The 22,219-nt window shown below is 42.2% G+C and overlaps 1 protein-coding gene across 4 annotated transcripts in view; it reads left to right on the plus strand.

Annotated features, from left to right (window-relative positions):
* The window catches only part of rragd (ras-related GTP binding D), a 34,926-nt gene extending 13,144 nt beyond the window's left edge, over positions 1-21,782 (plus strand). Inside the window, exons 6-7 of one of the 4 annotated variants that reach the window (XM_030443096.1) lie at positions 12,423-12,571; positions 19,636-21,782. In XM_030443096.1, the coding sequence (XP_030298956.1) occupies positions 12,423-12,571; positions 19,636-19,784 (298 nt within the window). In that variant the 3' untranslated portion in view covers positions 19,785-21,782. Of the gene's footprint in view, positions 1-681; positions 3,204-6,069; positions 6,181-8,652; positions 9,302-12,422; positions 12,572-19,635 lie in introns of those variants that run through there. The other 3 variants (XM_030443098.1, XM_030443099.1, XM_030443097.1) reach the window with 3 other exon arrangements.
* Positions 21,783-22,219: the final 437 nt, after the last annotated feature.

Below are 22,219 nucleotides of genomic sequence, written 5' to 3' on the forward strand. Positions count from 1 at the left end.
GCTGCCCTCTGAAAGCTGATGAGTCTGTCAACTGGAGACTTTGTCAGTCAGAGTAAAGCTAAAACCTTTATAACTGAACTATTAGCAGGACCAAACTTGGACTTACAAAATACTGATGTTGGCTGATGAAGAGGTTTGGTGTGGCGCTGAATTTGGTCTTGTTGCAGCAGAAAGTGATGATGGCTGAGACATGCAGACTGTGTGTGTTTACAGGAGGGATGTAACACCAGTGTGTCTCTGTGTGACTGACTGACAGTACACAGAAGGAGCAGAGGAGGGCAGAGCGTCACCTAATTAACCGATCGTGGATGGCGTTGTTCTCTTTGACGGATTAAAAACATAGAAGTATCTTATATTCCTTGGCGGCCCATCAAAGCAAACTGTATGTGTGGGAAACACTGGACTTAGCAAAACTGCCATTCCCGTCTGAAGTGCTTTACATTTACATTCAGGGCATTGAGCAGATGCTTTTGTCCGAAGCGACTTACAATAATTACATCTGTCACAGGAGAGAAACCACGACATAATACTGTTGAAAAAAAAAAGAAATATAGAAACAATTGTCAGGCCCTCATCTGAGGATAGCAGCTGCTATTTATCAAAGATAAGTGCATAAGTGCTATGATTGAAGTGCTGAGGATACGAACATACAAGTGCATTCTTTTTTTTTTGACTTATCAGCGTTCTGGATACGCTGCCACTGTTTAGTCGCAGAGGCTGGGAGTCCAACCAAGAGGGAGTTGCAGTAGGAGGGAGATGACCAGCGCTTGGACCAGGAGGTGCGTTATGTCCTCTCTGAGGATAGACCGGATCCTGCGGATGTTGTAGAGGATCGGGCCACAGGAGTGGTGTTGGGGGCGCAGGACAGTACATCGTCGAGGATTAAGCCCAGGGTTCCTTGCAGTCGATGGAGGCAGTACCATGACATCCTCGACAGTGACTGACTGGTCGATGTGAAGGCAGTCTTTACCCAGGATGAAGAGGAGTTCAGTTATACTATGTTGAGTTTGTGGTGGTGGCAGCTGTCCAAGCAGGGATGTCTGCCAATCATTCAGAGATGGGCGTGTGTTGGTGGAGGACATGCTTTAGCATGTTAAAAATAAAGTGGTTTATTGTGGCTGCAATAACCTGCAGCAAAACACATTACTCATAGAACTAAAGTTACGTCCAGTAACTACTGTTTCCCTCGCTAATGCCAACTTCAGTAACACAAACATGTGGAAGGAGAGTAACACAGTATCTCCACTGAATAACCAACACAAACGTCTTCATCTACTGACAGCATCAGAGGACGTGAGACCCAGTGGACTAACTGTACTTCTGATGGAAATGACCCACAGCAACTCTTATATTGTTCTCAAACCATTTTACTTCAGACCTCTTTGTCAATGAGGGCCAGCAGCAATGTTTGAATATTAAGTGTTAGAAATCAGAGAAATGGTGTGAATATAAAGCCTTGTTTGAGGCCCATTAAATAACACAGTGGTAGATGAGATGTGGAAACATTAGCACCGCTACACCAGCTCAGCTGGCTCTGATGTTAACTTCAAATGAAGGCTTCTCCTGCTCCCTGATCCTCACCAGGCTGTGTGTCTGTTGCTGCCTATGTAGTGATAGATGCGCCTGGTCGTACACTGACACCGCCCTCTCTGTTTGACAGGCAAGGACGACGCCCACACCACCTGTCTATCCATTGATCAGTCAGTCCAACTCACAGAGGTCAATCTCTGTCTACTTAAACAAAGTAGCGTTGCCTCAGGCTTTCAGATGTTGCCTTACCTGTAGCTGGGTTCATTTGCTCCAGAAAAAAAGAAAAAAAGATGATACATGTTTGCATTGTAGTTCTGGTTTGGTGTCTGTTCACAAGTAAACAAGTTAAACTGGCCACAGAATTGTGTGAAGATCAGCAGGAAGGGTTTACAGCTTGTGTGTCTGTGTGTGTGTCTGCTCATGTCTGAGGAATTAATAGGCCTATATGTAAAAACACAATCAGCATTGACTCCATCTGTAATAGTTCAGTGTGTTTTCTTGCCTGATTCACTCGTGGCACACATAGATAAATAGCACAGACGCACAGACGATCGATACAGCTCATGAGTTCTGCTCCGGGCCACGGTGCGCTCTGTCTGCTCGGCCGGTTGGTTAACTGAAAATGGGCCACATGTGGAAAAACAGACGGTGAAGCATCCTGTATAGGGATGATTCAGGGCTTTTTGCTGTCAGATCGCTGTCACACACTTGGACTCGGACACATGGAGCAGGATACAAGTCTTTGATTTATAAGAGGAGATACAGCTCATTGCAACTGGACCGAACCTGTAATGTGTGAAGCCACCCTCAGTGATTCTAGCCGGCTCACGCTTGGATGAGAACTGTCCTCGTGTAACTCTCTACCCTTGTGGAGATGTCCTTAAAATTCCAAATAGAAAGGTCTTAAGAGACACAGAGAATGCTTTTGATTTCTTAAAAGGAACAGATAGAGCTCCTCTGCAGTTATAATGGAGCATAACAATGGCTCAGGCACCACATCATCCGCAAGCACATACTGAGATCCAGGTGATGTTTCTGGGAAACAGTGGAAACTAATGAACCCCGCAGTAATTTGTTTTCCCCAGTCTGTGTAATGCCTGATGGTAGTTAGCTGTCAGGTTGTGACCATCAACTGTACACTATGCAATATATTTTAGACACACTTTCGACATAAACTCCCAAATGTAGGGAATAATCTTTTCTATTAAACATATGAACTGAGAACAAGTCTGTGCTCACATCATATGAGACAGACCGTAGAGGAAGAAAATCATTACATGGTTGCAAGTTAGTCGTGTAAATCTCCAATTCAACATTACATTCATTACATTTTGATTACTTTATTATATCAGGGCTTTCCCAGACACAATTAGGACGTAGTTGTTAATATGAACACAAGCTGTGAAATGACAATTATCGCAACTCCCACGTGGCATAGATCTAGTTTGTGTTTTATTTATTATCAGTTTTTGAAACGTTTTACCTTAACACTTCTGTTTTGCCGCTTTGTCTTTGTCTCAGTGAGTTAGTGGTCAGGCTCCACTGACACCACAATGTCTGGGCCGAGGAAGTGTGGAGTCGTGGAGCTAAGTCGAGGTAGCTAAGGTGTTTGTGGTCACGAAGCCTCCCCGGGCCAGGTGATGCTCTTTTGACCCTAGTTTGTTGTTGAGATAATAGAGGGGAGCGTGTGTGTGTGTGTGTGTGTGTGTGTGTGTGTGTGTGTGTGTGTGTGTGTGTGTGCTCCACCTTAGGCATCACAGCTGGGGGTTTTAACTGAACTAGGCCACATTTGGCCTGAAGTGAGTGAATATTTAACCCGTCACAGCTGCGTTGGTGAATGTTTGGCCGAGGGCACGAAAAAGACTGCTCCTAATTTCACATTTTGACCGCGTGTAGAGATGCTGCCAGATATCTTTGGGTCGTGTTGCCTTTGTAAACACAGTAACTGTCTGCTTAAGTAACTCTCAATAATGCGAACACCCTCCTTTGTCTTATATTTGTTCAGCATGAACAGGTTTGGAGGCCTTGTAGGTACCAGTTGGACCTGCTCACTTAAAGCAGCAGATTGTAGTACAGAAGGCTGCCATCACTATCATCACAAAACAGCTGGGATATTATCCTTAATTAGAGGCTTTAGTAAATGCAGTCCTTGTTTTACCTCATTTAATTAATGAACTCTTGTGAGAAAGCTGGCATGCTTTGCACTTGGAGAGCTCAAATGTGACTGAAATATGTGTTGGCCAAAAAACTGAGCCAAGTCTTTTGCCAGTGAAATGTAATTATTTCTTTCTCCCTTCGACAACAATGATTCATTCACATTTCATTAAACTCACATTAGCTGTGCATGTTTTTCTTCTTTGGCTGTCTCCAATCTGTGGAGCACTGGAGCTATTTTTAGAGCATATACAGTATATCAGCAGGCAAATAGCCATGAAAACATGAGATTAAGTATGAGACAGCACTTTATTCATTTAGATAACTACACTGAATCCAGCATCTGCTACATAGAGATGCTTTTTATCACATCTCTAATGTGTGATGTGTGGGTTGCCAGCAATGCCTCAGGTACAGATAGGACTGATTCTAAATGAATAGCAGCTCAGCCCGCTGCTGTCTATCTGCTCTTGTAAAGTGTGGATTTATGCCTGATGTGTAAAATAATTCCCTGTGAAAGTCTTATAGTTCTTCACAGCTGCTCAGACACGTTTTGGGAAATGTATTCCATTTCCAGAAACTGTCATATTGAGGTTCCAAAATCCTCGACGGCTAAAGCAAAACAAAGCACTCTGCTCTGACATCTTGTCATTAAAAGAAATAATTCAACTGAAAATTCGCACAGACACTTTCTCTCTAGTGTGCCATGGTGACTGAAAACCCATAACATACTGGCAAGATAAGTAAAAGTAAACGAATGCTTGAAACTTCATTTCTGTCCTGTTCAGCATAGCAACTCAAAAACTGATGCAACAGTGATGCCACTGACATGAAATTAAGCCTGGAATCATGCAGGTTTCTGCCAGAGCCCCTTCACACCTTGTATAACTGTCCGTCCTGAGTGATTTGATCACAAGCTCTTAGTCTGTCAGGTCACACCTGGCAAGAACATGCTTCTTGACATGTGATCCTATCTCACTCCCTTCTAAATAGGTACATACACACAGTCATCACTGAGCAAACAGACACTAGCTTTAACACAAAAAAAGAAGTTCATGTAGAACATTTACAAGACGGCCAATATAATCAAAGATGTGTCAGAGACAGCGTTTCACAAAGTTTATTCTAACTCAGCAACTCAATCATCACTCAACGAATGAGTGTGTCATGTTTTGCCCTCATGTGCCGCGTTGTTTTACACTTCCTCTCCGTTTGAGTAACTTCCCGCCTTTCTCTGTGTTCACCTGTGTCTTGAATGTTGATCAGCCCTTGTAGGTTCATCCCATTTCACCTCAATTTCATCCACATTTCCCTCATTTGCGTCTTTTCCTCGCGGCTCAATTGCTCCCACTTTTTTCATGGAGGAATGTGAGGAAAACACGGGAGGAGAGAGGGCCAAGAAACATGAAGCAAGAGAAATGAGACGTCCTTTACTCCGCAGCGTCATGCGAAGCAAGGCCCGTCTCTGATGACGGCAGCAGCTGATCGCAGCTGGATCAGCTGTCAGTCACCTTGGGTCCACTCAACACAGATTTTCCACGCTGTCCATTGATAGACCTGTGATCCATCACTACCATTGTGCTTTTATGCAACAATGATAGGGAATTAGGGTTAAATTTTGCAGTCAGGGATGATTATTGATCCTGATATCATACATAAGATCCAATTTCATTAGATTTCCTTGGAGCACCACCCTTGAAGAAGGGAAAAGATGACCAATTCACCAAATCAGTCTCAGAAAAAGGTAGTAAAGTGTCAGTTTGTAACTCTGTTTGATGATTAGCTTAATAACTACTACCAAAATTACCTTAACAGCTGTAATGGAGTCCTTGACAGAGTCGAGGTTGGCAACATTCACTCTTGTACAATATTAAATAGGAAGCATAAAGGTTCAACAGTCTTTTATTTTACACAAAGATGAAGCACACAATATAACTAACATGTACTGTGTGTGTGTTTGTGTGCGTGCGTGTGTGGCGTGATGCCAGGTGAGAGAAGACAGTTTGTTGCATGCAAAGTCTCTGAGTGTGTGAAGCATAACCCATCAAACATGAACTTACCTGTGTATCAAGGCATCTAACTGACCTGAATACGCAGAGATCGCAGTGACACACAAACAGTGAACAGACACAAAGGTTAAGCACAGGTTGCCAAAGGACAGAAATATTACAAGAAACAATACTGATAGTAAAAAAATAAACAATATAATAAAATGGTAAGAAATAAAATAGTACAAACGTAAAATTGTACAATATGAACAGTGTAATTATAAACAGTGCGGAAGTGCATTGTTATTTATAAATAATACATGGGTATTAAACATTGTTCAGTAATTGTGAACCCAAAATGATAAATTAGTTATGTGTAGAGTTTTTTTTTGCACAGTGAGGTTTACTGGGAGCAGTGCTGGTTGTAAAGTCTTGACAGCATCAGGAAGGACCTGTGGTACCTCTCCTTCACACACTCGGACCTGTGATACCTCTCCTTCACACACTCGGACCTGTGATACCGCTCATTCACACACTTGGACCTGTAATACCACTTATTCACACACTTGGACCTGTGATACCTCTCCTTCACATACTTGGACCTGTGATACCTCTCCTTCACACACTTGGACCTGTGATACCGCTCATTCACACACTTGGACCTGTGATACCTCTCCTTCACACACTTGGACCTGTGATACCGCTCATTCACACACTTGGACCTGTGATACCGCTCATTCACACACTTGGACTTGTGATAGGTCTCAATCACGTACTTGGACCTGTGATACCTCTCCTTCACGCACTTGGACCTGTGATACCTCTCATTCACACACTTGGACCTGTGATACCGCTCATTCACACACTTGGGCCTGTGATACCTCTCCTTCTCACACTTGGGCCTGTGATACCTCTCCTTCACACACTTGGACCTGTAATACCACTTATTCACACACTTGGACCTGTGATACCTCTCATTCACACACTTGGACCTGTGATACCGCTCATTCACACACTTGGACCTGTGATACCACTCCTTCTCCATCACTGAAGGAGTTGTCCAGAGCTGTTATAGTGACCTGCAGGGGGTGGGAAGTTCTGTAGGCCTACTGGAACAGCAGCTGGTAGGTCTGAACAGCTGTTGGTCCAGGATCCAGGATTAGAGAACTGGACCTAGACGTAAAGACTGGGGAACTGAGTTCAGTTCAGATTCATTTTTAAATCCACAATGAAAGACTTCAGCTGTGGATCTCAGTGCTACTGGGATAAATTCAAGTGTGTGATCAGTTCAGACAATTATGTGATTAAAGTCGTAGTGACTATAGTTGAGACACTTTACTGTAATGACACTGAGATGAACTCTTCATGGTGGCTCAAATTAAAGATCAGTTATCCTCAGCACTCTGTATTATCTCAGCTGCTGTCTGTGTCCTACATTGTAACCAATCCTGCCATTTTTACAACTTTAAATATCTTTGAAGCGGACGGCAAACTGTTTGCTGGATGATCACTTTATTTTTTATTAAGGCTGATCTCTGGACGAATTAACAGCTGCATCTGCATCTGCTCTGCTGTCTGGTTCTGTGGTTTGAGTTCAGTTCCTGTTTCATTCACTCTCTCACTGGACTTGTCAGGATGAGGAGCTCCTGCTCATATCCTCATTATTTATTTTTGGGTAAATGAAGCTTCTGTGAAACAGAACAGCCTCTGGATTGTTTTTATGAACCTACGACCGTAAAGTTCAGACTGTGCCTGTGATTCTCTGTTAGCTGTTGAATAAAACGACTGCACATGAAGAATGTGCTGCAGCCTGTATTTGTACTGTCTATTTATACTGTGTACTGTATATTCATACTGTGTACTGTGTATTCATACTGTGTACTGTGTATTCATACTGCATATTGTGTGTTTATACTGCGTACTGTGTATTCATACTGCATATTGTGTATTTATACTGCGTACTGTGTATTTATATTGTGTACTGTGTATTCATACTGTGTACTGTGTATTCATACTACGTATTGTGTATTTATACTGTGTACTGTGTATTCATACTGCATATTGCGTATTTATACTGCGTACTGTGTATCTATATTGTGTACTGTGTATTCATACTGTGTACTGTGTATTCATACTGCGTATTGTGTATTTATACTGCATACTGTGTATTTATACTGTGTACTGTGTATTCATACTGTGTACTGTGTATATCCATACTGCGTACTGTGTATTCATACTGCATACTGTGCATTTATACTGTGTACTGTGTATTCATACTGTGTACTGTATATTCACACTGTATACTGTGTATTTATACTGTGTACTGTGCATTTATACTGCGTACTGTGTATTTATACCATATGCTGTGTATTTCTATTGTGTACTGTATATTTAAACAGTGTACAGTTAATTCATACAGCTTACTGTGTATTTCTACTGCGTACTGTTTATTTTTACTGTGTAGTGTAGTGTGTATTGTCTGCTGGGAGGCACAGGAACCATTTTAACTGGCAGAACGTGTTAATGCGGAGTCCATATTTTTCAGCATGCGGTAACTTTGAGGTTGTTCTGGAGAACATTCTGGGCAAGATTTCTCATTGTTTTGTATTGTTGCAATAATAATAATCATATATTTGCATAAAGCATATTTGACTACTTCCATGTTGATAAGATAATGAAAAATTTGAAAAATATCCTTTGAAGGTTCATTGAGAACACATGAAAATGTGTGATTCATTTTGGATTGATCACAAGGTAACTATAAACAATCATGCTATTAATCATGATTTAAATTTGAATTGATTGGCAGCCCCGGTAATAAATGAAGAAAGTTGTTTGTGGTCCTTTTGTTCTCCTACAGTCAGGCTGACACATGTTAACTCGCTGCTAAACCAGAAAACAATCTAAATATTAAACTTGAGTTTAATTTCTTATCTGTCTTCCCTCCGTATGAAACTCCATTCATGTTGTGATGTATCAGATCACTGAGGGGGCGCGTCAGCCGGCTTCTGTGAACGCAGCTCTCGTGGGTCATCGTTCATCACTCCTCAAACCACAAATAAGATTATTGTGATGACCTGCAGTCTGGCGGACAGGAATGACTTCCAGTTCAAGCGAGGAGCGAGGAAACGACAAATAAGAGAAATGAGATGTACCGATTGGACTTTCTTGCATTTGGGTCCCCACGTTTTAGCCAAAACTTGACAAAATCATCTGTGAGAAAGTACATCATGACCAAGGTACCCTTGTACCTGTGGAAGGCTGATTGAAGATTAGTTGCTGAATCCAAAAACGTTGCAACTATTTTCTGCCTCCAACTCAACACAGTCGAGGTCAGTGGAAAGCTACAACCAAAACAACCTCATTACCTCCACCCTGCATGATGTGTCTCCATGCTTTTTAGTTGTTCATCTTTTCCTAACATCGATGCTTCAGGTTTAATCCTAACTGCTATGTACTCAGTTTCACTTGTGCTTGTGCGCACCAGAAGTGTGTCTTTACACTTCAAGTCTATTTTCTTCCAACCTACCCCACACGTCAAGATACAGTGGGCTTTTGTATGCATACTGTGAGATGAAAACTCCTGTGTGGTTCAAACAGGGAAGGAAGGCAAAATAACAATAAGCCAGGAGGAGAAAATTCATATTCATCAGATGATGAAATGAAAGCGCTGAACAATGTTACTTTCTTTTCTTTGTGAAAACAGAATAAATTACAAATGAAAACCAAGAAAGAACAGCATGTTATTGTTGTTGGACAAGTTTATTCATGAGCATAAACCCGCGAGATGAACTATCACACTTCTGAGGGGTCGTCCCTGTCCACTGCTCACTCACACCTCCTCTTTCTTTCCATATGAAGCTCTTCTGTCACTGCTTTCACCTCTCTCTCTCTGTCTCTCCTTCCCACCTTCTGCCCTCCATCTAGACATTTCTGTGGATGAAAATCAGAGGCCTGTTGTTTTCCTGAATAGCAGCCACTGTTTGTATCCTTTCATTCATCCATTCAATCTTTATTTAACCCTTAGATGCATGAGTGATTGGACCCTACACTCTTCCATAAGTGGGTCAAAAATGAAGAATCAATGCATTTTTGTGCCATTTCTCTCATTTTTGTTAAGAATTGTCATTAAAGCTTGTAAAATCTTTGCGGGCAAGCCCTAATTTTCATTGATGTCAAGAGCATAAATCATCAAATAGTTGCAAAAATATGAAACAGAAACAACCAACATAATTACAGAGAGAGTAAACAGACTGGGTACATAGAAATGATAATCAGAGAAGAAGGATATGACAGAATACAGATACAACAAAAGAAAGTGCTTGAAAACAATAACAAACTGCAGCAAACAAACATGACAAAACACAAGAAACATAGAGGTGCAGAAAAGATAAATGACAGACAGCCATACAGGACAGCACGTAGTTAAAGCTCCATTCAGATGCTGACTATTTTGAACTCAAAGTCTGACCTATAGGTAGGACTCTATCAAGTTTAAATGGCACATTTTACAACACACGAGTGTATGGAACAATTAAACTGAAAGCAGTTTTGATTATCTGGGGAATTGGAGCATTATACGATCACTAGATCGTATTGAACCATGACTCTGTGACCAGTTTGATAAAGAGCTGATAGATGGTGGCATGAGGCCCTTCAACACTTTAGAAAGAAACAGTTCCAACCAGATACCCAAATAGTTGTCTTCTGAAAACGTTTCAGTGCTGTGTCTTGTTAGAGTGGTAACATACAGACCAATGTCTGTGATATCTCTGACTCTTGAGAATATCATGAATATGTTTTCTTTTTTATTGAGGACTAATATCAGTTAGGAAAGAGAATCTTGCAGTTTGTCAGAAGCTTGCTGGATAATTGTAATGGCTTTATGTGCAGTTTAATCACAGCAGTACAACATTGTATCATCAGGATAAAGATGGGGGTTACAATTAGTCATAGAGGATGTATTTTTGTCAATATAGATTGTGAATAAGACAGGACCCAGTATTGAACCTTGCGGAACCCCTTTAGACAACGGTAAAAACACAGTGAGATCATTTCCTACAGTCACACATTGTTGTCTATGAAACAGATAGTCCTTGAACCAATTACATGAGCTGATTTATGACGAATGGTTCCAGGACATTAGACATGGCAATTCAGAAACTGGTCAATAGTTGTTAATATCAGCTCCATCACCATCTTTATGCAGCAGGAGAGCATGTGCAGTTATCCTAGATCTTAGTAATAACCCCAGAAGAATTGGATGGACTAAAAAGATGAGTCATTTCAGAGCACAGAGCTTTAAAAAAAATATATAATAGATTATAGATTATCCTCCACAGTTGCTTTCCTGATGTCTACACCTTGAAGATCTACTATCCTTAACAACAGAGGAAGTGAAGTTGTGCAGCGTGAACCCAGAGGTTTGGGTTGAGGAGGCTCATGAGGCAGCTCATGGGTTTGTACAGGAGCTGGAGATTAATTCTGTGTGAATGGCCTTTGCTTTTCTTAATCAAGTTATTAATGCATTTATTTCCGAGTTTTATAAATGTTAACCAGTTGGCCTCCTCACCAGAACGCCTTGCTGCAGCCCAGGCTATGTCCTTTGTATTGAGCATCATTGATAGTTCTGAGCTGAACCAGTGGTTTTATCTGTCTTTAACCCTGAGCTTTGTCAAGGGTGCATGTTCATCAGTCATGGTAACTAAAGAGTTGATGAAATGTATAAGATCCTATTCTACATGTAGTACAGTACAGTATTTCAGTAGTATACTGTATATTGCCATTAGCAATGTCACTTAAAAAGCATGTTCATTAAAATGTTGTAAATGTCTTTTGATAAAAATTGATGTTGATTTTGCAAATCCAGCACTTCTAATGCAGCCTACAGGACAGTGGTCACTTAGACCAAGTGCAAAGACTCCAGAGGCAGTAGTTTCCTCCCTCCTGTTACACACAATCAGATCTACCAATGTTGACTTTGAGGGATCCCTCAGAGTAGGTCTGGTCGGCTCCTCGATCAGCTGTGATCAGATTCAGATTGTCACATGTCTCTTTTGGACGGTTTGAATCATTTGTTAGCCAATTTAAGTTAAAATCACCAAGAACCAGCATTTCTGAGTTACAGTACAGAGCAAGTCTGCTAAGTTATCCGTTGCACTGGAGATAGCTGAGGGTGGTGTGTATACACCCACAGCAATGATTGCAGTAATACAACATATAGTTTATCTGTCACTGGTGTAAATGCTGTCACTACAGCGTATTCCTTTAAATGTATTGCTCTGTCGATCAACTTGATTTACATGAAGTGACAGTGATTAAAACAGGCCGCTGTAATGGTACACTTTGTTTCCAGAAACACGTGAACCTGCTGCCTCCATGTAGGGCCGGTATGGTCTGTCAGCATTATTGTGTACTCACTGGAGATAAATTGTCATTAGAAAACTTCTTGCTTCAATTTGTCGTTCTGATGAAGGTTGTTATGAACACAGTGTAATGGCATGATGAATAATTAAACCAGATGATGTAAACATGGGCTCCTATATAAGCCTCACTTTCACCATGTAACTCTGTTCACCAGCTGTTAAATCGCCTGCGAAAATTAAGCCTTGATTAATGGTACAACTCGGCTTACATGTCTAATTATAAACTAAATGACTATGTTATGACAGCACTTTGAAAAGCTAAGGAGGGAAAAGTTGTTAGCTTCCACTTTGAGCTAAGTGTGTTTTCCTGTCTCATCTCCTTCAGTCTGACCGATGCTGAACGTGGTCTACCCTATGACAAGGAGTCTATGGCCATCATTCATCTGAACAACACAACTGTCATGTACCTGAAGGAGGTCACCAAGTTCCTCGCCATTGTCTGCTTCCTCCGCAAAGAAAATTTTGAAAGGAAAGGTCAGTCCGTTCACAGTCAGTTCATCAGTGCACCAATCACCAAATGATTAAAGGGGTCCAGCTGGAAATAACTGGTCCTTAATACAAACTTTAATACAGTAGGCAAAGTCTGTGGAGTTGAAACGTTTGAGGCTCATTACGACTCCCAACATCCAATCACAAGCTCAGAATGATATTTGCTGCACTGCTAATGGTGGACGAAAACAGAAACAGAAACCGTCTGCCTGCTGTGTCGTCTGGTCCTCTGGTGCTGATTTTGAGCCCTGCCACACTGTAATTAAACTGAAACTATATTGTTACTTCTTTATTTTACTTGCTCTGTTTTATTTTATTTAACATTACAATAACTGTTTTCACCTTTCTCTTTGACTCTTTGACAGTACACCTTTGTAAACAACAATCTGAATGACGTCACTTTAGATTACTGTGCACCTGTAGAAAGAGCCCAGCACAGAAAAGACACACACTTCCTCGAGAGCGCAGAGTGCTTTCTGATGATGGAGCTGCCGTGGAGCAGCAGGGGCTCAGTGCCTCTCTAAAGGGTACTTATCCACTGGTTGTTGATAGAGGGCGTCATTTGTTCATCCGCCTACCCTTTTATACAGGCTACAGGGATTTGAGTCTTCAAGTCTTTGGCCCCTGGTTGATCTCTCCAACCATTACAGCGGTGGTTCACATGCAGTCACTGCAATTATCTGCATTATCTTTTAGGACAGAACATCAGTCAGTGGTTTGTTCCTTGCTGCTGAATTTGGCGTGTATAAGGCTCACAGTTACATACTTACTTATCATACATTCTTCAAGAGATACAGAGCATCAGTAATGAACACATATGGGGCGTTGTCTCAGCAACTGTCAGCAGGTGTGGGGCTACATCTTCTTCATGTCCTGAAAGAAGCATTGTACTTCAACATGTCGGCTGTTCACTCTCATCGCTGGGGCTATTTTTGACTGAGTACGTTTAGAGTATAGCAGTGTAGTTAAGAAGTCTGATTCATTCCTCTAATTTCATATCAACAGTCTGTTTGATGTTCCTATAACACCTGGAGCTCTGCGTTAAGCTGACTGCTGTTAAATGATGGTTTCTGAAACTTGGAACAAACAAACACAATCTGTTAATAAAAAACACATTTTAATTCAACAGTTTCAGTTCACCCTCTGCTGTGCTGCTGATCAAACTTGAGTCTTAACATGAGCACAGCATTTCAGCCTGAACCCAAATCATACCATATTTAGGGTATTTGAACATGTCACCTGATTTAGTTCAGGTCATGGACAGAATACTAAAGCGGGACTTATGAAATGTGCATTATGACGTGTTACTGCACCCCAAGGCCGGACAGCACAGCTCTTGGCAGCTCTTCAGGTCTGAATTGATTCAGTTAGATGAATGTGCCACAAAGGTGAAAGCAACACAAGCCTCCACTCGTTTGACTGAATTCAGAGTCTCTATAAAAGTATTACTCTATAATCATATCTGTTGCCCTCAGAAAATAAAATCACTTTAAAGCCCTTTTGAGAAATGGGTTGCGTAACATTGCTGTATTCACCTGTCACCTGATAAAATGATGGATGATGGATTCCATTTGGATATGGAAGAGGCAGTGCCCCAGACAGCCCAGTCTTCCTAGCATGTCCTTTGGCGTTCCGAGGCCAGATGAGATTTGCAATTCCTACAGTTCTGGGTCTACCCGAGGTACCGACCTCCCAGTTGGACATGCCCAGGAAAGCCTTTAAAGGGAGGGCCACTTTTAGTCCCAAGGTTTAAAAGGCAGGGTTAAAGTCGACTCCAGGTGTCTGTCTGCAATCAAGTCATTTTATTTGTCCAATATTTGCATTACCACAGGCCAGGTTCAGTGACTCAAATTATCTGAGGTGAAACGGAGCTAACAGTTAGCCGCTAGCTGTCACTCAAAGAATCCTGGGGCTTAATGATGCATTTGTCATGAGAGGGGAGAAAAACCAAATAGACCGACTTGCTGCCTGTTTTTGTACCAGGCTGTAAACATGCTTATTTCTGCTGTAACGTCTGATCACGGGCTCTTATGGGGGTGAATCTCTTTTTGGAGCCAGCCTCAAGTGGACATTGGAACAGCTGCAGCTTTTGGTGCTCAGCGTTAGCTTCATTTTTCAGCCCCAGAGGTTCCTGCTCAGTCTGACTGCTATGCTGCCATCATGGCTTGTAAAAGGACCTCGGCTGCTCATACAAACATGAGACCAACACGTTGAAATGACACAAAATAACATAAATGGGTGTATGTCTGAAAGGAGCTTCTGAAGCCCGGGAACACTGTTAAAGAGAATATTTCTAGATCTCACAGTCCAGCCCAGGAGGGGCTTTGTTGGCGAATACATACCCAACTATACACCCATTCAGCTCGTCATCTTTGAGGGTGAAATCAGTGGTTCTTTGGTGTCCAGTAGTGACAATATGACACATCAGTGTGAGGGACAGACATCAGTTAGAGACAGCTGGCAGGATGTATGCCAGAGATGTAAACCACCAGCAGCAGGATTTGTTGTGTGAAGTCTTTGACTCATAGAGCAACACTTTGTTTCTGACCTGTGTGTGTCACAGACCCACCATAATCACAGGAAGAAGTTTGCTGCAGTGTCTCTGATTTGTCTTCTGGCCTTTTGCACTCACTGTTACTGGAATGTCTGGACACACCGCACCACAGCTTGCTCTCACAGCACTGCTATGATTTTTAAAATCTACTCATCATAACTTATATAAATTTTGTGTCCCTGGCAACAGATGTGAGTAACATGGTTAAGTGAACGAGGTCCTTAGAGTCTCTTCACAGCGTGCCGTCAAGGACATCTGTAGCTCAGCAGGTACAGCTGGGCGTCCAGTAATCGGAAGGTCGCTAGTTCGAATCCCTGGCTGCATGACTAAGCATCCTTGAGCGAGATATGGAACTTCAAAGGGCTCCTGATGAGCAGTTGGCCCCTTGCACAGCAGCCTCTGCCATCAGTGTGTGGCTGTGACAGGAGCTTTGATCAGTCAGTAGGCTGAGACAGACTAAATATAGAAGTCTATATGTATATTTCTCTCTTCCAGGGTTGATATGTGTGTTACTGTTCCTCTTTATTTGTACAGGGGCCATGTGCAATGTCAAACATAAATGTTGCCTTTTGATGCAATGCACCAGATTCAGAGCTCATTTATATCTCGGTGCATTCCTGTATGACACCTTGATAACATAAGAATATCCAGTAGTTCTGACAGCAGGATTCTCTAGAGAAACAACAATGAAAGTTGACTGAAGTTGAAGTGGCTTTCAGCGTCAGCTTTATGTCAGAGCTCAGAGCAACAGCTGCTCCCTGTGTTGATGCTCTAATAAAACCTGTGTGATTTTATTTATTATCATATTATATTTCCACCAGCAGGATATCAACACGTAGACAGAAAACATTAAGACAGAAATGTAGAGGAATTGGAAACAGGATGAAAACCAGACTGGATGATGCGGAAGCGTCTCGCGCTGATGCAGATAAAATATTATAAAAGGCACGTTGTTACCAAATAAAATGCATGCCAAAAAAAAAAATCAATACCAGCTTTAATTATTTAATTCTATTTCTCATTTGTCCGTGAGGGATATGGATTTTTATCAGCCTAAAAGCGAGCAGCAGCTGATGAAGAGCTATGAGAGCTACGTGCCTGCTCTGTCCTGCATATGGCCTCAGATAGTGTGGTGTTCATCATGATGAAGACCATCCTGTACAGTCCACTACGCCCCACCTGTCCTGTCAGGGTCCCTGCTTACCTGCTTGTTAGTGCCAAGAAATAACATAGAAGAATGATATAACCATCAGTAATAAAATAAAAGATTGTAATCTAGTGAGAAGGAGTGCGCTAAGGGTAATCTTATTCTTTCATCAAGATAACTCAAATAACATTTGAATTCATAGACGATAAGATAACAGGACCAGCCCTGTGCTTTTACTACGATGCTGTTCCACCGTTTGACCACAAAGTGCAGAGGTTTACACCTTGGATAGATGTGTGTTGTGTTGGTCTGCTGTTCACTTTAGTATTCACTCTGAAGTGAATACACAACATGAAATATAATTCAAGATGTATATAGTGATGAGAGTTTCATCCATGTGACAGCTCACATGCAAATAGTGGCTACCATTCTTATTTCAAATTTGGAACCTGGACCCATTCAGAAAGGAGGGATGTCTGACCCCAACCTAGCAGGAGACACAGAGACAGCTCATTGCTTTTAACCAGTTCATGTTACAAACCTTACTACCTACTGAATGTAGTGTCAGTAGACTTCTCCCTTGTCTCCCAGCTAGTGACACATATTCACTGTGCTCCCCTGACTCCGTCTCCTCCACCGCTTGTTTACCATGGCGAGGCGACAGGATGTGTTTTGTGATAGACATGTACATTGTGCAGGGCCCGTGCTCACGCCCCAGCACATTTGACAGGCTTTGACAGGGTCTTGCTCTTATTCTTGTTCTACTTCACACTGCTTCCCCTTTAGTCCCATATGTTGGTGCTTACATGTTCCATCTTCCCCGGTTTTCACACAAAAGTCAAATTTCAGCCGATAAGATGCAGTGGAAACACGAGCGGTACTCTTCCGCATAAAAAAACTCGCAGCTCCACATTAAGATGACAGGCGGACCAGCGAGTGAACAGAAAAAGAGAGCAGGTAATTGCTGCTGCGGTTATTACTGGAGTGGAGATAACCAATTACCCACATATACACTCTTAATGGGAGTTCAATCACTGCTTAATGCAGGTAATGTTACAATCTGGAGATATTAATTCCGTCCAAATGGGCCTGTAAGTCTGTAGAGCTGAAACACCCGTCAGTCAAACAAGCTTCCACAAACTCACACCTGAATACAGCAGACTCCTCTGAGATGAGCCAGGCTTGTGTGGAACAATCATCACATGAGCAATTCTTTCTTTATCCTACCAATCACTGTCTGACAAAAAGTTAATGTGACTTCCTGTGTGTACTGTCAATCAATCAAGTACAAACCCTCTGCCTCGGCTGTAGCCAGGGAGACCAAGACCAGAGCTCTCCTCCAGGACTCGCACTGGGAGAAATAAAGGCACCGATACAGAACAATAACTTCTAATGACTCTACCTCTTCATTTTGTTTCTAAAGACAGATGTTGTGACTTGTAGGACTTCACTGTTTGTGTGGTAGCTGCTGCTCCTACATGCACTTTAGCTTAACTCCTGATTTTTTTAGTTGTGCAGTCTGCTGCTGTCTGATGTTGCTCAGTAACAGGCAGATAGTAACGCCACAGACTGACTATAGAACTGTTTGGTTTTATTTTTACTTGAAAAGTCCTCATAGAGATCATAACCTGCAGAGCCTCACATCTGAGGACAAATGTGTCCATCAGGGGAGCACAGACTGGTATGCTGCTGTTTGTTCATGCATGTGTCACAGTGTTTGTGACGCCAACTGTTTTAAATTCACATAAATTCATTTCTGCACTTTGTGTTTCAGTTAAATATAACCTTTACTTGAGATCCTCAGCGTCTCTCGATCTGACATCTGCCTGTATTTCGGATTTGTATTCAACATCAAGTCACTATTAATATTATGTTTAACAAATGTTTGGACAGCAAACACGTGAATCATTAGCCGTCTTTCTTAACAATACTGTTAGCAATGTAGATGTACAGGATAGGTGATGTCCACCAGTGAGCTCAGTTTTTGTTCTCTCATGACATCAGACCAATACACTCTTCTTTCTCTCACAGTCTGGTCACCATCTCCAGTGCTGCCACGAATGCAGAGGTCTTAACCTTTTAATAGCAAAGAATCTTACAGTATTTTTTAGGTGCTCTCCTTATTCAGTATTGTTACAGTTGTGGAACAAGAGACAGATTTACAAAACTCGAGGCAGCAGAGGCCGAGATATTCAGATCTGACTTGTCCCTACAATGCTCGACCCAACCACCTGAATAAATGTTGGCCGCAAACACAGCTGGATGTGTCAGTCAGATGTATCCCATTGAAAAATGTTGCCACAAATGTGGTTTCACGCTCACAAATCCCGTCTTGAACCTCTGGTCTCTGACTTGTCAGCCTTGTCACCTGCAACTCCATGACCATCACCTCCACCTGCAGACGTGAAAGTCAGGCAGTGAACATGTAGTGTGAACTGGATATGCCAGTTGTGATGATGTGTAAATTGCTGTGTCTCAATTCACAATTTCTACTGGCCAGGCCGCGAAAGTGACGACCTACGCCACGCGATATCACCATTTTCTCTCTTTCTTTGTTCTTTTCGTGCACGCAAAGAATCTTGGGATATGTGAGGCCACAAAGGATAGCAGCGATGCATCCTTCAAAAAGAGGGAAAAGAAGGCCGCATTTGTGGGCTGCATTTGGAGGAGCCTTCGAATTGGCACAGCCTTCGTGCTGCGTTGTTAAGTAATTGGCCTTCAAATGCGACCTCCGAAGTATGCAGACCCTGAATTGAGACACAGTAATAGTGTTACGTAGCCTTCAGAACGCATCAGTGGTTTGTAGATGGCAGGCAGGCACAGCAGTTCTTTGAACTAATGCTGACATGTGTGAGTTTAGCATGTTAGCATGTTAACATCAGCCAGTTAGCAGCAAACACAGCCTGTCATTAGTTCTGCAGGTATTTTGTCATAAACCTTGATGATGCCTGGTGAAAATTCAGTGGATGACAAGGTTGACCCGGTGACTGAGTCTCCTCCTGAGGGGGAATGTACCAAATCTCATCGAGCCAAGAGCAGTTGAGATTAATCATAAGTGTTGACCTGGTGGTGGCCCTCGAGGAGAAGTGTTACCATCCTCTCTGGACCATTAATATTTGTGCCACAGTTGTTGAGATATTGCAGTCTGGAACAAAGTGATGGGTTAGCAGACTGGCTCTATCATAGCTACAACTATGCTAACATGGCTAAAACCCCTTTGTTGTTGACTTGGTTGCCTTTGTCCACTTCCTGCTTATATTGGTTTCTATAGGTCATAAAGAATCTTTGTCAGTCTGTCCCTTTGTGACCTGTAACAGTCACGCCTCCGTCCTCTCTCTTCCCTCACAGGACTGATTGAATACAACTTCCACTGCTTCAAGAATGCCATCCAGGAGGTTTTTGACGTTCGAGTGAAAGTTCAACAAAATCGTAAACTCCTCTGTCAGAGGAGGTGGAGCAAACTGACTATGACCAATGGCGTGCTCAGCAACCACTGAGGACTGATGACCTCGCATCAGACAGCCAACTGTCCCTGAGCTGCACCTTGACCCCAAAGAAGGGCTTCAATCCACACGGACTCTGCCCTCCATCCTCTCTGCTCAGAAACAAGATGTCTGCCAGCTGCAGAGAGGACAAACTTTGTTTTTAAGTAGGATCCACATGAAAGTGTCTACAAAGAAACTCACGTGGAGGTTTTAACTAGTCATTGCAACAGTACGTGTTGTTTAGCAGCGTGACTAAGCGACTGTGATGCAGTGCAGCGGCTAGTTGAATGCTGTCTGAAGGCATGTCAGATGTTTTTTTAATGATGCCCATTTGGAGAGTGAGGTTGTCAACACACAACAACATTGATTGTATAGTGAAGCCGATTGAACAGTGTCTATAAAATGACTCCCATGCCTGTGTGACCTGTGATGCGGCTCCGTGGAACTGTGGAGATCAGTGGCTGCAGCGCTACATGCCACTTTACTTTCCACCATTCGGTTCAGTTCAGTTCAGTTTGGGACACACTAGAAGTTGTTTTTTGTTGCATTTTAGATTTGGTTTTGATACTAAATGTGGAGTTAAAACACTGCAGACAGCTGATGATCAGTCAGAACACTGGAGTCATCTCACTGTCCGCGCTCTGATGAAAAATCCTCCAAACTCCTGTCTCTTGTCTGGCTGCCTGCCCCCTCTTCTCAAGCAAAGACTGATATTATTTGTTATATTATTTGTTTATTTACTAGGGACAGAGCAAGATAAGGAACATCAGCACAAAATAGATGCTGCAAACATGGCCCAACAATAACCCTAACCCGTTTAGCAGGAATACTGGACTACCAGGTCGCAGGACACGTGCGTGTGACAATGACAGCCCGGTACGTCTGCCGCTGGCACACTGCAGCGGTGATGTTTCGGCAACAGTGATACATGTCGACATGTTCACAGTCCTCTTGATATGAGGAAGTGTGGGTCAGTTAATCAACAGATCAGATCAGACTCTCTCCTGCTGTTTCCCCCCTGCTGACAAAGTGAAGTGGGTTAACCGTAGCTCGGCCTACATCAGAGTACTGTCTGCAGTGGAAACACGCAGCAGATCTGGTGTTTAGGTACAGACACACGGGCTACGTACATGTTCAAAAGTCACCATAACCAAACTGGTGAAAATGAGGCTCCTGGTGACACCCGGTTTAAATCAGTCCAAGAGACATTCACTCAATAGAAGGAATGTAATATTTCAGTGTAGCTCCTTTTAATTAAGGGTTATATTGTGCAACTGACGTTGTTTTTTTTCAGCCGTGCCTACTGTTTATCATGGTGACACTTAACTTCTGAAGCAATCATTCTGTAATTAAATGTGTACAGAGGTGACACTGAACCTCACTCATGATTAACACCGTCTGCTCGGTGAGCAAACATGTCAAGTCCCCATTTAATAACTAATTCATCTATAGTTTCTGTATTAATGTTTGTTATTAGACTTATTATAACATGCTGTCCCTGTTTCTTAAGCTATATATAACATATGTTGGAAGTACGTTTGTACCCCCTCATAGACACCAGCCATCTAAATATGCCAGATTTTTTTCACAGAGAACGATGTTATATTCTCTGAGAGATTAATAAATATGTGGAAAATGAAAGTGAGAAAATATTCCTGGATCTGTCCCTTTATCTGCATGCACAAAAGCTTTCAACCAACAAGACCCCAAAGTATTCGGAAACAAATGAAGAGGTCCACATATCCATAAAGGCTGAAGACCAGGAGATGTGATTGAGAGCTGTCCACTCAGTCGACCTTGTGCTGAGATCCTTCTTGACAAAATGAATGTTGTTTCAAGTAAATACCAGAAAACCAGACAAGTTCAGAGTTTGGTCTGCATGTAGTTATTGAACATTAATGAGAAAAATCTCTGCGAAACTCTGCTCTGAAATAATGATGATACAATCTGACGCTGCTGTGACAAACACATTTCCCCGTCTGCGGGACATTAAAGGATTTCTGATTCTGATTCTGATTCTCATTTATGAAATTCTCACATTTCTTGTCATACTATTGGTCCCACTGAATGCACAGTCCTCCCGCTGATAGCACATCATGTTGAATTACAGAGCATGGTTGTGGTTCAGATGAAGAGACTTTTATAAAACTAGATGAAACTGTTTTATGATCCTTTGTGATCCAACTCAAGACATGACTCTTTAAAAACAGCTCACAGATACACAGTTTGGTGTTTTTTTTAAACCGGCTCAGTAATTTGCCCAGACAGCTGCTCGTTGTAGTTTTGCTCAGACTGGAGGAAATAATCCATTTGTCGGGGACTATTTTCAGCGGCAGATTAATCCACGTGTGGTGCCGTAGTTAGTCCTTCTGGCAGCAGGATGGTGTGTGTGGGGTGTGTTGAGCCAAAATAAACTACATTGTGGGTTGATGATAATAAAGAACATG

This window comes from Sparus aurata, chromosome 16 (assembly GCF_900880675.1).
Source record: "Sparus aurata chromosome 16, fSpaAur1.1, whole genome shotgun sequence".
Classification (NCBI taxonomy): Eukaryota; Metazoa; Chordata; class Actinopteri; order Spariformes; family Sparidae; genus Sparus; species Sparus aurata.